Below are 14358 nucleotides of genomic sequence, written 5' to 3'. Positions count from 1 at the left end.
TGATAGGAGGTTTAGAAGGGGTTGGGTAGGTTAGGTAGGGCACTTTTCTCCTGGAAAGCCCTGCCTGCACATCCAGAAAAAGAAAAAGAGACGCGGGCGCTGAAGCTCCTCGGAATTCGGTGAAGAATTTAAAACGACGCTCTCGTGGCAGTGGAAGCCCGGCGAAATTCGTCTTCTGTGGTGGGGTTGTTGGGAGATAAGGTCACGGGCGCTCTGATAAGGACCCGTTCCGGCCTATGAAGCTTTACTTTAATTTAACACTTTCATCCTGTTGACAAACACTTATTCTGGCCCGGGGTTATATAGCTCGGGCCATGCCGGGGATGGAATGCTCGGCTGGCATGTTCCTACAGGGGCTCCAATTGGGGTTTCAACTCCTGTATCGGTTCTCATTGCAAATGTACCACGGCAAAGGTGCCAGAAACTACTCACAGGAAAGAAACATCAGACACCAAAGCAAAGCAGCGAAGACAAGAATGCAGCAAATCCAACTCCATAATATCGACATATCCACAAGTGGCTCCTAGGACTATTCAACTCTCCGCAGTGCGGCACCCAGCTTACTCGTCATTGCCGACCTCGCTCTTTCGCTTCTTCTTGGACTGTTTCCCCGTCTCGGCAGGAGCAGTCTTGCGCGGCGTCTCCTTGTCTTTCTTGGCAGGAGCACGCTTCTTCTTTTCCGGTGACTTGTTTCGCGGCTTCTTTTCAGTAGCAGGAGAAGAGGCCTCCTTGGCCGGCTTGCCCTCACTGCGGCGACGCTTGGTGGGAGGGGGAGGTGTGGGTTCCTTGGCTGGTTCAGGGGAAGACTCTTCCTCTTCCTCCTCATCCTCGTCTTCTTCGTCTTCTTCACCAGAGCCTTCGGCGGCAGCGACATCTAGGTGCAGCTGGTCGGCAGCCTTATCGTTGTCATCGTGATCGTAAGGGAGACCAGCCTTGTAAGCTGCCACCTTCTCCCTGTATGTCGCCAGGTTGTCTGCATAGAGCTTTTTCCAAACCTAGACATGCGTGTAAGTCGCAGTCTCCTACCGCCGAATTCAAGAAAGACGCAAAACTACATACCTCTTTCTGGGACTCTGGCATCTCAGCCCAACGCCTAGTCCCTTCATTCGAGACCTCCTTGGGCTTCGCATTGGCTCCTAGCTCTTCTGCGATGTGACGCCGGTTGTGGTGCATGTACAGGAAGAACGGAGTCAGAGTTCGCTTGGGCGCATTGGGGTCAGTGCGCTTGCGCTTCCTCTTTTCGCCAGTGCCTGGCTCGCCGCCGGCACCGGAGATAGGCGCGCCGACTAAGCCAGCCTCCTTGAGGCTCGCGGTGAGGGCGTTGGTGATCGTTGTGAAATCAACATTGGAGTTTTCTTCACCAAGAACCGCGTTGCTATGGTTGATATATGCGCGCGACAGTTCAAAGGCAGCGGACTGTAATTGTGCGATGCTGGCAAGAACCTATGAGGGCGTTAGAAGCTGTTACTGACAGAAGCGCAAGGCCATGCGAATCGCAAAAGTTAAAGCGATTAATTGTAGAGTGCAAACGCGCGACAAGAGTGAGGGGAACAAATGCGCCCAGGTGGGGAAAGCGAGGTGATGCAGTCGCGCGAAAGTACAAGACGAAAACGCGAAAATGGATGTGAGCTAGTCCTCCGTAGTTTGACTTGTCCCTCTTCGAGGATCGAGGAGTAAATAGCCGGCGACCAAGAGGGAAATAGAGCATGGAGCTTGAGGGGGGGAATAATTGCGATGGCGACACGGATGGGCGCCGGTGGGTTTGTTGTTTACAAACACGCGCGCGGGAGCTCTGTTGAGCTTGAAAACGAAGAGAGACAAACTTACACTATCGCGAGTCCTCGTGAACTCCTCAACGTTGACGGTAACAGTCTTGGACTCGTTCTTAGGCATGTTGAACGACCGCTGTGCTGGTAATTGAATGGTAATTTGCCAAAGGAAAGAAAGAATGGGAGTGCAAGTTGGCGGGAGCGGTAGGGAGACGGAGCAAGCCCAAAACAAAACTCGGGGCGGGAGTCGGCGGTTTCGGGGGGATTGGAAAGAGAGAAGATTTTTCGCTTGCCGGTTGGGCAAGGAAGGGGGCCGCGAGTCCACTAAATACCTGGCGGAGCACAACCCGGAGCACTGTGCTTTTGTGCCCAAGGAGGCCACCGCTGCCAGCAACAGAGCCAGCAACCACTTGGTACTGCCCCTGGCACCTATTATCCGTCGTTCAGCCGGGGCTTTCCTGTTCCACAGCCTACGTGCGCGCGTGCGTGCTGCCTACCCGGCCACCCGGGCGCCAGCTTGGGCGCCGGTTTGCGCTGCCGCTGGCCAGTGTACGCCATCATTATGACCTCTAACGCCCACGATTCCAAGCAAACAATCCATGGATCATTTTCAGCACCTGGACAGTCTCCCAAATTTCCATACATAGGTGGGAATATAAGCAGTACTACGAGACTCGTCAGTGCACCATAATTTTCTTTTCGCCTCCAAAACAAAGACCAGCATAAACTAGAGCGCATAAGTACATTCACAGAAGAGTTTCTCGGCTGTAAGCCTGCAGCTGCCAGCATTGCTAGCACTCCTGCCGCTGCAGTGGCTGGCCGCACTGCGGGGGTTTCTTCACCCGCCGACCGAAGCCGACTAGTATCTCCCAGACACCGAAACTTGGGGGGACTGCGCTGGACACAATTCCGAAGATGCCCCTTTGAAATTGCTCGAGATTATGTCTCGTCCGCTCGCGACTCGGATTATGGGATAATTTTCTAGGCAAGGCCATGAAATGTGTAGGCGCTTTCGCATGTCAGCGTGCGGCTTCTGCCACTGAATTCGCCCGCAGTAGCAAGTCTTGAGCAGAGCCAGTCTACGATTGGCTTATACATTCTAAACCCATGCGAGGTGAAACGAAATACGGGCGCGACACTAATAATGGTGTGCGATCAACTGCTCCCAAGTCAAGAAGAAACTTGGTAATGGTGGGTGGGAGGGCGCTTGAGTGCAAGGTGTAGCGCCGGGTTGTCGCTGGGTCATGCGCGGCCTCTAGCTTATGGAGCTGTAGCCTAATGCAGCTCTCACAAAGCGGGGGCGCAGTGCTTCTGTGCTCTATGCGGCACAGAAATAGAATGGTAATACTTCGACAGTTTAGGTGGTTGTAGAAATACAGTTGTCTAGACTTCCTATATCTATCATGTATGGTAGCGTACACTGTAGGCTGCCCGCTAATAATTCTAGCCGGATATACAAGCATGGCGTAAGTGCCTTTGCCAGGAATCAGAATCACAGATAGCACTCGCTTGAAACATGTCGCCAAATTAGACAGCGTAACAGACAAATAATGTCAGAGAGAGCCTTCTTAGAACTTGTAGACCTGGTCCTTGCTGTATCCCAGCTCCTGCAGGATACCCGAGAGTTCGCCCTGGTCCTTCGGGCTGACCTTAGGACCGCTAATGGCCTTGTACATTCCAGGGGGGCCGCAAACGAAGATCTTGATGTTGTCCTCCTTGGGCTCGGGAAGGACGGTCTTCAGAAGTTCCTTGCTGATGTAACCCTTGCCGCCGGTCCAGCCCTGAGGGGGGTTGTCAAGGACATAAAAGGCGCGGAATCGTTGGGGGTAGGTGTTCTCTAAGTCCTGGAACTCCTTCTTAAGAAGAATGTCCTCTTCCTTGACGTTTCCAAAGACCAGGGTGACCTTGGTCTTGTCATCGGGGTTCTTGAAAATCTCACGAGCCAGCTGGTACATGGGAGTAATTCCTGTTCCACCAGCGACCAAGCAGATGTGGTTGTGCTTGTTAGCTTCCCAAGGGTACTTGGGAAGAGGTCCCTTGAATTCCAGGCGCTGGTCGACGTTCATGCTGTGGATGTGTTCAGACATCGGGCCGTTGGGGTATTGCTTGACAACAAGCTCCAGGTAACCGGGCTGGTCTGTGAGAAGGGTTAGAGAATATGTCGGGAGAAAAAATTTGTCGGTTTGAAGACAACAGACCTTCATCGCTAGTGGGTGTGTAAGGGCGAATAACTGGCTTCTCAGCACCGGCAGGGGTGAACTTGGTCAAGAGAGCAGCTAAATGAAAAGTGTTAGCTAATAGTTACAATAGACGCGCCCGGAGAACTCACAGGCGACATGAAGACCAGAGACAGCTTCCTTGTCTTCGAATTCAAAGCGCAGTCTCTTGGTGTTGTGGCTTAGGATTTCAGTGTCGGACAGCTTGAGGCCAACCCATCCTTGGTCGCCGCCAGTGAAAACCTTGGATCGCTCCTTGGGAGTCTCTGCGGTGGCAGCGCTAGACTGATAGCGGTACAGCCCGACACCAAGACCGGCCAAACCAACAGTCAGATAGACAGGAGCAAGAGACTTGCCCTTAGGCGCTTCGGTAGAGTATTGGCGGGCACTCTGACATAGCTGGTCAGCTAACGAACCGGTAAAATATTCAAGAGAAAATCATAGGTTCGCCGTAGCGAAAGCCTTACCTGTCTCAAGGGCTGAGCGCAACGGAAAGCGTAACGAGAAAACATTGTCGCAGGATAATACACAATACTAGAAACTCAATTGGGGTGGTCTGACGTGGGAAGTTATAAGAAAGGTGGTTGGAGATAAATGTTGACTGTCGGATGGAGTCCAGTTAATGCGGGATCCGAATTCGCCGACGCCCGTAGGTGACGTAATACTGCCAGCGTCCCTGGCCAAGGGATTATCAATCAATCACCTCATTCTGTTACTTCATTGGCTTTCATCAGGCGCAGAAGAATAACGTAACCTTGAAGGTCCTCCGTATATCCGCAAGTACGTACATCTTAAAAAGGCCACTACGCGGTTGGCCTTACTACTAGTGTTGAGAGCTCGTAGACGTTATAGTATGGCGAGATGAGCCGTGAACAGTTGTTGACATCCAAAAGGAACAGTCGACAGCAGCCAACTCGACTCTTGCCACGAGAACTCGGATTGCAAAAATGATCAATGCGCAAGTTTAGAATCCAAGGATATCAATTCTTGGGACTTGAGTCTTCAAAATGTACCTTGGCCCGGTGGCATACTAACCTGAGCACTGCGTAAATACCGGGAGCTATTGAAAAAGATGTTTCGTGACAACAAAAAGAAAACCCCGTTATTTTTTGGAATATAACTTGAAAAGGTCGCTTGCAGAGGACTAGAGACATAAAACCATCTTTCCCATCAATTGGGCTGTAGATACACCGGTGTTTCCGCGTGACCTGTGTCCTTCATGCATGCTAAGGCCATTACATAGTCATTCATCCGCACACTCCTTTCCCATAAACCCAAAACCTCACATCTAAGCGAAAGTAGAAGGACGAGAGTAGGCGAAGATCTTCTTGTTGCCGCTGGCGGAGCGGTGGGGAAGAGGGAACTTGAGGTTCTTCTGGAGGAGCTGCTTGATGTAGGGGCGGCGGATAGACTCGGCGTTGTCGATCTCAACAACCTTAAGGATCTGTACGGAATTTATCGTTAGAAGAGTTTGAGAGTCGGAACCTAGTGATTCAACATACGTGGATGGAACCGAAGCGGGCACGGTGACGGGCAGCCATGTCCTGGTAGAGAGACTCGACAGCCTCGGTTCGGCTCATCTCACGGAACTCCTTGTACATGTTGTGAGTGCCGGAGCGAGAGTCATAACGAAGCCAGATACCGAAGTTCTTGACCTTGAGGGGGCGCTTCTCGTTGATCTGAAATAGTTGTTAACCCAAAATGCTCTCTTCACTACCCTCTTTCTATAGAAACGTACCACATTGAGGCTGACGATCTCACCGTTGGCCTTCTTGACCTTACGGAGCTGGGTCAGGAAGTACCAGAACCGCGACTTAGCGACGACGGTGTTGGGCGCAAAGATGCGCATGCGGTACAGCTTGGGCGTGGGGTTGGCCTCGGTGGGCAGATGACGCCCGATGACCTGGTACTCGGTGAGACGCCCTATGATGAACCGTCAGTTTTCTCCTCCTATCGTTTGCATGATATCCCATAATGTCCCAGTGAATCGGCTGTGTCGGGCGACAAGTTCCACACAATGAAGAGAAAATCCCAGGCGGTCGATAAAAGATACGGTAAAGTTGCAACACCTGCGGCCGGATTGCTTGTCGAAAATCCCCAATCTCTTTCCAACAATCCCATATTTTCTTCCCGACAACCTTCCTCGCCAATAGCAAATTTCTCCATCCAAACGTTTCGGGGCATTGATACATTATAGATGGGCCGAAAAGGAGTCGCTCAACGATCGTGGGAAATTGCCGATTCACTGGGATATGGGGCACCAGAAAAATTATTTAACTCACCCATCTAGAAAAATTGACGGTTAGTTATGTTTTCCTCAGTAAATAATAAGAGTTCATTAGGTGGTGGCTCACTTTTATTGACGCTGTGTCGATTAGTTGTCGATATAGGTGTGCCGGGTTGTCTAGTCGCGAAAATGGAAGATTTGTGAAATTGGGGGAGTTTAGGGTTGTCGCCCTTCGTCTAAGCGACCTAGGGGCTTGGCGCCAACGCTATTCCTGTTTTGGTGGCTTACAGCCACTGTGGCTGGTGGGACTGGGCGATGCCGCTTTTGCTGCCAATTGTTCCCCACTTGCCTTAGAGATCTGGATGCGGGTGGGTTCACGTCGCGATAGCTCCGACGAGGGGACGAACTTGGAGAACGCAAGGTCGCGAAGCATGCAGACTCTTTGAATAACTGATAATTTACTAGGCTACGAACTGCACGATTCATCCTCATGGATTCTATTCTCAAAGAGCTCGAAGCAGGACATAGGCTTGGGTCTGGCCCTCGCCTAGCAGCCGCCTTCACTCCAGTCGATACGCCGGAACAGCCCAGCCGATTGAAGTCGTTCTACCACATATCCAATGCTGCTCAGATATCCGCGACTCTACGATACTATCTCTCTCATATCAGTGGTGTGAGGATACCAAAACAGGAGCTCAACGCCTGGGTGGATATTATTTCTGCTTACTGGAAGGCTGTCGGAGAGATCGTCCAATTTGATGAATCTCCTTCGCGTGCTAGCTGGGTCCGGGTTTTCGACTGTTGGAAAGACGTGGCGAATTTGTTGATTAGGGCATACTCCAATCCTGGGCTGGAAATTTGGACCATACCTTGCCTCTATGTTGTTGGGAAATACCTACGGACTTTCGCATCTAAGGCCGACGCCGAGACTTCGTCTCAGGGATCTGTCGCATATTCCGAGGATGATATGTTAACCGATTTCGGGAAGAATGCCAAAACCGAGGAAGCGGCGCGGGTCTTAAACCGCATGTTCACATTGTGTCTCAATGATAGGTGAGATGCGAACCATGCTTTGCTGCGCTGTTGATTGCTTACAACTGGCATTAGAGCACCCAAGGAGGAATCACGAAAATGGGGTGTTTATTATATGACAAACCTTCTGTTCAAAACATATTTCCAGGTATGTAAAAATGTGGGGAGTTACCGAGGAAAGCAACTTACAGACCTCCAGATCAACGCTGTCGGGCTTTCCAAGAACCTTTTGCGTGCACTCGATGCTCAGTCGCAGGACCTACCGGATAAATACCTTTACCCCAGATCGCATATTGTTACATTCAACTATTTTGTGGGAGTCATATTTTTCCTGGACGAGAACTATGCCGAAGTAAGAGACTACGCCTGCATATGGCAATTCATAGGCTTACCGAACATAGGCAGAGGAGCATCTTGCATATGCGTGGAGCTATTGCCATAATAGTGCAATCAAGAACAGAGAGTTAGTCGTACCATTCTTTCACTCAGTGTTGCCATGCTAACTATGGTGAAGGTTAATATTAACATACCTCGTTCCCTGCCATCTCGTCAACACACATACCCTACCAAGCAAAAAGCTACTTCACGACTTTCCACGTCTTGAAAGATTATTTCGTCCACTATGCGATTGTATCCGAAAAGGCGATCTTCATGGATTCGACGCTGCAATGATTGCCGGCGAAGAAGAATTCGTCAGGAAGCGTATCTACCTTCCGCTCGAAAGAGGGCGTGATATAGCGTTGCGTAACCTGTTCAGGAAAGTTTTCATAGCTGGCGGTTTCGAAGAATCTAAAGAGGGCCAGCCGCCAATCCGTCGGACAAGGATACCTGTTTCCGAATTTGCAGCAGCCTTGCGCATCGGTACCCACGCAGATGCAAGAACCCGAGTCGATATTGACGAAGTCGAATGCTTGCTGTCAAATCTCATCTACAAGGTGAGCTCCCCAGAGACCTTGATAACAGTGACACGCGTTAACTCGTTATTTCCCAGGGCCTCATGAAGGGTTATATCGCCCGCGAGCGTGGCATGATTGTCCTAAGTAAAGGGGGCACTGCCTTTCCCGGGACAGGCGTTTAGCGTCATGCACATTTGCTATTACTGTTAAATCTTTTTACCAGCGATTATTGCATTACCTATAGAATAAGACAGCTTATGAATTTGGCTCAAACTATGACTGATTTCGATGCCGGAAATGATCACCCCCTCAGACTTTGTACGTGATTGACCTCAAGAAGCTCTTCATCTAGTAGCGTATTTATCATGGAAGCATGCTGACTCATAGGCAGTCACATTCTTTGGCCTCTTTTATTCCTGTCACAAAATTACCTAATGCTAGTTGGCCTTTGATGCCGCAGCTCTCTTGAAGATTAAGATACGAAGGCTCGACTGGAAATCCAAGGGAATATGTGTATCTGTAAATAACAAAGGCTATGGTCAATAGTGCTATAGTTGGCAACGGCGGGGCATTCATCAAGATGGATTTGCATGTTCACGACGACCCGTGTGGCTCCAGTTGCTCACTCGGAGAATATTTATTAGCACGGGCAGAAACAGAACCCAAATAAAACAAATCATACTATTCATTGAACTAGACTACCAGAACCTAGCTAAGCAAATTTTGAATCGGGTCAACAGGATATAGTACAGCAGAGTAGAGCATAGTTAATGGAGACACGGGACCCGTAATTATTAGCTAAAACGCCGAGCAGGTAAATAGAAGAGCAAAGAAACAGAGCGCTAAGCAATAAAGCATTCAAGTAAACATTAATCAAATCCTACAGTCTTAATCTTGGTGTCGTATCACACCAGTTAAATCAGTGATATCAAAACGACATGGTCGGAAACAATCATGCGGCAAAGGAAGGCTTAGTAGTCGGCGCCGTGAGGTCATCCTCCACCACAAGAAATCAGTTAGCATTTATAATAGAACGAGTCCATGATGAAAGAACGAACCATATGGTTACTCATGGCCACAAAAAGATCGAAAAATAATTTGCCTCCCTTTTCCATCTCCATTTGCATCGTACCACTCCTCTTAAAGGTGGACCTACTGCGGATGATAAGAGCGAGGTAGTGAGCTCGGAGCTTAGATTCGTGGTCCGGCGTATTCGCATAGGCATAGCGAGCACTTGCAAGGATAGTGCTGCACTGAATACCTGTATGTAAGCCCTGCTTCACGAGGGAAAGGCGCTTGAGATGTTCCAGGCCGTACTTGTTTGCGGCACAGCTATTAGACAGATTGATGTTAGTTTCCAGCCTTCAGTGTTTGATAATAGGGTAAAATATTGAAGTGGTGTGAATCGGAACGTACTAGACAGCTGTGTCTTTCAGGATTTCACCCTCAGCAGCTGGATGGGAAAGCGTAGCTCCGTCGGTTTGCCCGTCCATGAGCCTAGGATTCTCCAGTTCCCATGTGTCGCGCCGCTCATTTTGAACCAATCGGGGATAGTAATCGCCTCTGTAGAGGTACTCCAGGATGCAAGAGAATACCTCCGGTTGCTCTTCGGGCAAGGCAATTCGCCGACCGTTGAAGGGGTCAAGTGTCTGGGCACGGGAGCATGCTGTTGCGAAAAAGGGTGAAGCGCAGAGGATTTCCTTGTGGGCGGCGAAAAGCCGTCGGTCTTGGCCGACGCAAATGGTGATTACAGAAGAGGATAGAGAGCTTTGTCATAAAAAAAAAGTCTGTCAGTCCAAGGAGTGAAGAGTAAATAGTGGAATACAATGAATTGGTTCATAATCTAACGCAATTGAAGCTTCTTACCTCCCATCTGGCGGACTATCTGGTACTTTGCGCCTTTCGGGGCGTCTCGACACCACTGAAGTGTCCCGAGTGTACCGCTTGGAGCGAGAAATAGCTTTTGAAGTTCCGTATTTGGAAGAAAAGCTGTCTGAGTGGGATTGATGGTGTCGCCTGGACGTCAACATGTTGAGAGTGTTTTTGCAGGTCTGTGAGGACGAAAGGGAGCAAAAAGGAGAGAAAGCGTTCCAGGGAAAGAGGAAATTCAGGGGGATCTTAAATTAAGGAGGCGACGGAGCTTGGTAAAACGATTTACGCTGTTACCCTGACCGTGGAGAGGTATCGCAGCGTACGGCGGGCTGCTTGTCAGGCACCTCAAGGTTAGGGACTGTGGTTAGTCGTGGGGATTGGTTCATTCTGATATGCAGCAGGGATACGGATTTAGAGAATTGGCCCAGAATACCTCTCGATGACCGTCAGAGAAGTCAATCCTGCATCTTCGTGATAGTCATGCCTGGTGGTGAGTCGTCGAAAGACGCGTAATGGGTATTTCACGCGTAAAGTGGTTTCCTGAAACACGAATCGGCGCGCTATCACGTGATCTAACACCCAATCAATTTGCCCAGAATGGATGAAGGTGGGGTCTGGGCATGGATCTCTGACACCTTGGTTCTTTGTCAACGGGGCACTTGTGATCAGTCACTTCACCCCCCCAGGCTGACAGGTGAAAACATTTCTTTGTCAATTGATGTATCGAGAAGGAGGGTGGTTCGCCCATGAGGAGTCTCGGACCCGGTCCCAGGTTGTCAGCGAGTCTGTGACAGCACTTTGCACATGCACCCTTCTCAGGGCATAGAGGCATCTAACCCAAGTAAAGAAGTGGAAATGGATATAAATATTGGTATGTAAAAATAGTGAGGTTACACGCGCCTAACCATATAAATCCCGAAATGCGCCAATTTACAAACGCCCTTTATTCTGAGAAGGTGAACCCAGGCTAACCGCGCCGCTCAAATTAACAGAAACAGTCTGATGGAGGTAGAGAATCCTGCTCTTATATATGCCAACCAGACTAGGCTTCTCCCTTTAGAGGAACACTATCTTTGCGTCCTTGGGGCTGCTCTCGCTAGGGCAGTAGGGACACTTGAATCTTGTGCCCTTGCAAAGCCGCTTGAGCGACTCTGCTGCAATCACATGCCCGCAGGGCATCATCATTGGTGGGTTCTCGTCAGTACTCTGCTCTTTCGAAACAGGACATACAAATATCGAATGGAAGAGGTAGGATGGAGGTAGGGGAATTTCGACCTGGTTATCACATTAGTTAGCACTCCCCAGCCACCAGGGGCATGTGTCAAACTTACGGGTAGTTCATGCTCCGTAGTCCATTCCGTCCGTTTCGCTTTCATAATACTCTGCAGCTTCAACAATGTAGGCAGAGCTATTGCACCTGCAGTTGAAGCAATGTAAAGCGGGGAATCAGGGGATAACCCTAGGAGTGCGCAGAACTCTCGCGTAAATGAGTGTGAAACATCAGACCACGCAGTTGAGGTATTAAAGATATTCTTGTAGGGCGAGCCTGGTAAATTAGGGCTGAAAGCCATTCCTCCCATAAGTTGCTCAATTTCTCGCAAATACCTGGGCAGGAACACTTGAAACTCGCGCCGGGCGTATTTCAAAGCTGCTTGTCGCCCTTCAGGCGTAGGCCCGCGTTGCTCATGTCCACCATGAAACAGCCAAACGAACTGCAGTCTGCATAGCTCGAATTCGAGGTTACTACCTCTTGCTTCGAGCATTTCTTTGTTTTCCTCCTTCCTGGACCATTCTATCGCTGGCAACAGATTATTGTTCTCCTTCATTTCGTGGAGGATTCGCCACATGTTGTGGAATTCGGCGCGAACCCTACTTGACGAAACACCATCGATATCGAGGAGTGCAGCCGCTTCGTCCATGATATCAGGATCGACCTCCTGTTGTCGTTCGGTCGCCTTTTTCTCTGCCACCTCTTTGAGGAACGAAGACGCCACGGAAAACTGTCCCTCCCGCAGTAAATGCATGGCAATAGCTCTATTGATGAGCTCTTCGTGCGACTCGAGGACATCGTGCTCGGAGCTTGGTAACGGTCTGTCTTTAAAAAGCTGGGAGCTATTAGTTTACTACATGTATAATAGGGGTATCCATGGGAATCGTACCTTATCCAAGGCCTTCGAAAACTTATTCAGACCGCTGTGAGTTTCCTTCAGATTATCATTGATGGAATCAAACGTCGACTTGATCGGGTTTTGAAGTTTCGCCAGCGATACCGACGCCTGGTCCGGATCTAATGTTGCGTTCAAATTAGCCAAACTATACAGCTGAGAAAACTAGCTGGCAAGATCCAGCAGCATAGTCACATTAGGCGGACGAACCGGAAGCGATCTTGTCCCGGGTGGACTGGAGCAAGTCTATTGCGTCCTGTACATTCTGAATACTTTGAGACGATTTAAGCCTCTTTGAGAGGCGCTCATGTTCCTTCTGAACGAGATCCATGGTGACGGGAGTCCGCGGGGGAACTTCCAAGCGGAGCTAAGTCCCACGGTTACCGCTCGTTCTAGGTTCGAAGAGTAAAAGCCATGTGGTATTGATGAGTTGTAGAGCTCTTGACGCAACAGACCCGGGCGCTTTTGTAAATAGTCTTTAAACAGCGAACTCCCGTGGTTCAATCGAGTCGATCATGGGCGCAGCGCAACGATGGCGAGGAGAGAGGTTAGTCGGGTACTCTTCCAGTTCCCGCATGATCCATCCCCAATTACGACATGGGCCGTCACGTGCTGAGTCATTACCCCTCGCCAAAAGCACGGGCAAAGGGCGACAAGGGAAGGGTGAGGTCGCTTAAAAAAGCTCGATTTGATACTAAACCACCATGGTAAGCTATATATAGGAGATTGAACAGGCAGCTGAGCAAATTCCGGTATTTTCTTTGTGTCAAAGATAGCAAAGCTCCTGTCTTGGCAACTCTCCGCAAAGTTGAGATTATTGCCTAACCATACGATAGCAGTAGTATGGTCATCGTGCGAGTAGTTCAAGTGAACTAGCTTTACTTGTCATACATTCCCCGATAAATGAGCACCAAATTGTTACACTGATATTGAATCTGGACCTATGAACCCAGTCAAGCAACAGTCACAACTCCAGACTGTCTTTCGAGTGAATCTTCCCAGAACAGACCAATCATCGGTCGAAGTTGCAGAAGGAAAGGCTCTCGCTTACCACTAGCGCGGACGGGAAGTCTTGGCGCATACATATAAGCTCCACGTCGCCCCCGAGATTTTGGAACTTTTTCTTCTTTTTTTCTTCATCCTAGTGCAAGGGTTTTACGCGTATCAGTGAGGAGAAATCCGAGATCGCGTTTTTGCTAGTTGAAAACTACCTACTTGACCGCTCCAATTGGCCTTCGGGTCGGTTGGGAATTTTTGAAAAAAAAGTTGCCCTGACTTCAATTTATTGAAGCCAGTTTGTGATGGGTTTCCCTTCGCGTTCTTGGTCTTCTTTTCACTGCTTCGCCTCCCATGTTTGGAGGCATGTAGAGAAGAGAAGTTCGATACTCGGCATAGAAATGTACACAGTAAGTATAATTATGGAAGATGTAATATTTGTACTTTCACTCAGTGATTCCTGAAGTTGGCGTACCTTAACGCTCTTGGGAAACGCATCAGCAGTACACCGTGTTGGTGACGACATACCTAGCCTCCGTTTCAGTTATGACCCCTTTTGCGCCCAATAAATACGATGCTGGATCACGGGTGTACTCTACTCAGTAACCGTTTTGCTCTACCCTCAAAAGTCCACAGGACTTCTGATCTTTACCGTAAGTAACCCTTGCGAGTTCTCTTTTCTCTCAATAAGGTCCCTCGCCTCTTCGATAGAACCTCCTCGTCAGCACTGGCTTCGTACATCATGGACAACATCATCGGAGAGCTTTCCGGGATCCAAAAACTGAAGCGGCGCGATCGACGGACTTAGTACCTGCTTGAGGCAGCATTCATGTTCTCTGTATCCCAGACTCTGCGAATTAGCTCTTGGTTTAGCACGGTGGCGTCGAGTCTAGACAGTTTGAGATGGTGTGCCATAAGCTTCCTTTTTGAGTGTCCCCAAAGCGACGAAGGTTAGACAAAGTCAGGAATATGGCATTAAGCTTGTCGGCACTTGTAGGTGCTATAAACTTCCCTATCGAGCGCGATCTAGAGCTGTGACTGCGCAAGGTCAAGGGATAATCAATCACTGCTAGGGTGGCATGTATTTCTTTCTTATGGTGTATCTACTTATATGGAGGCCAGCTCTATGAGCCTAGGATGGTTCTCCAGTTCAACCCCCACAATCCTGATCTATCCTTACTGTAG

The 14358-nt window shown here is 49.4% G+C and overlaps 6 protein-coding genes across 6 annotated transcripts; 1 reads left to right on the top strand and 5 right to left on the bottom strand.

Annotated features, from left to right (window-relative positions):
• Window positions 1–560: 560 nt before the first annotated feature.
• Window positions 561–1893, bottom strand: ASPVEDRAFT_118735 (uncharacterized protein; the record flags this gene model as incomplete). The annotated part of the gene is made up of 3 exons (XM_040805636.1): window positions 561–995; window positions 1060–1443; window positions 1828–1893. The coding sequence occupies 3 exons, from the start codon at window positions 1891–1893 to the stop codon at window positions 561–563; spliced, it is 885 nt and encodes a 294-aa protein (XP_040662305.1).
• A 1236-nt stretch (window positions 1894–3129) lies between these two features.
• On the bottom strand, window positions 3130–4591 carry ASPVEDRAFT_35925 (cytochrome b5 reductase family protein). The gene is made up of 4 exons (XM_040811096.1): window positions 4453–4591; window positions 4099–4375; window positions 3968–4045; window positions 3130–3906 (listed from the first exon to the last, which is right to left on the bottom strand). The coding sequence occupies exons 1-4, from the start codon at window positions 4495–4497 to the stop codon at window positions 3338–3340; spliced, it is 969 nt and encodes a 322-aa protein (XP_040662304.1). The 5' UTR covers window positions 4498–4591; the 3' UTR covers window positions 3130–3337.
• Window positions 4592–5061: 470 nt separating this feature from the next.
• On the bottom strand, window positions 5062–6401 carry ASPVEDRAFT_242409 (60S ribosomal protein eL20). Its single transcript, XM_040809641.1, has 4 exons — window positions 6268–6401; window positions 5724–5908; window positions 5488–5664; window positions 5062–5429 (listed from the first exon to the last, which is right to left on the bottom strand). The coding sequence occupies exons 1-4, from the start codon at window positions 6269–6271 to the stop codon at window positions 5274–5276; spliced, it is 522 nt and encodes a 173-aa protein (XP_040662303.1). The 5' UTR covers window positions 6272–6401; the 3' UTR covers window positions 5062–5273.
• A 301-nt stretch (window positions 6402–6702) lies between these two features.
• csn12 lies at window positions 6703–8322 on the top strand (the record flags this gene model as incomplete). The annotated part of the gene is made up of 6 exons (XM_040805817.1): window positions 6703–7265; window positions 7320–7392; window positions 7444–7596; window positions 7646–7707; window positions 7759–8179; window positions 8236–8322. The coding sequence occupies 6 exons, from the start codon at window positions 6703–6705 to the stop codon at window positions 8320–8322; spliced, it is 1359 nt and encodes a 452-aa protein (XP_040662302.1).
• A 546-nt stretch (window positions 8323–8868) lies between these two features.
• ASPVEDRAFT_35921 (BTB/POZ domain-containing protein) lies at window positions 8869–10499 on the bottom strand. Its single transcript, XM_040811095.1, has 4 exons — window positions 10007–10499; window positions 9557–9907; window positions 9199–9472; window positions 8869–9137 (listed from the first exon to the last, which is right to left on the bottom strand). Exons 1-4 carry the CDS (start codon window positions 10168–10170, stop codon window positions 9093–9095), a joined length of 834 nt encoding a protein of 277 aa, XP_040662301.1. The 5' UTR covers window positions 10171–10499; the 3' UTR covers window positions 8869–9092.
• Window positions 10500–11068: 569 nt separating this feature from the next.
• Window positions 11069–12508, bottom strand: ASPVEDRAFT_78303 (ubiquitin-protein ligase RMD5; the record flags this gene model as incomplete). Its single annotated transcript, XM_040816519.1, has 4 exons — window positions 11069–11287; window positions 11344–12117; window positions 12172–12299; window positions 12388–12508. 4 exons carry the CDS (start codon window positions 12506–12508, stop codon window positions 11069–11071), a joined length of 1242 nt encoding a protein of 413 aa, XP_040662300.1.
• Between the last annotated feature and the right edge of the window lie 1850 nt (window positions 12509–14358).

Source organism: Aspergillus versicolor (genome assembly GCF_001890125.1).
Source record: "Aspergillus versicolor CBS 583.65 unplaced genomic scaffold ASPVEscaffold_1, whole genome shotgun sequence".
NCBI lineage: Eukaryota > Fungi > Ascomycota > Eurotiomycetes > Eurotiales > Aspergillaceae > Aspergillus > Aspergillus versicolor.
Note: the sequence above shows the minus strand (reverse complement) of the source record. Positions and strands in the feature narration are given on the sequence as shown.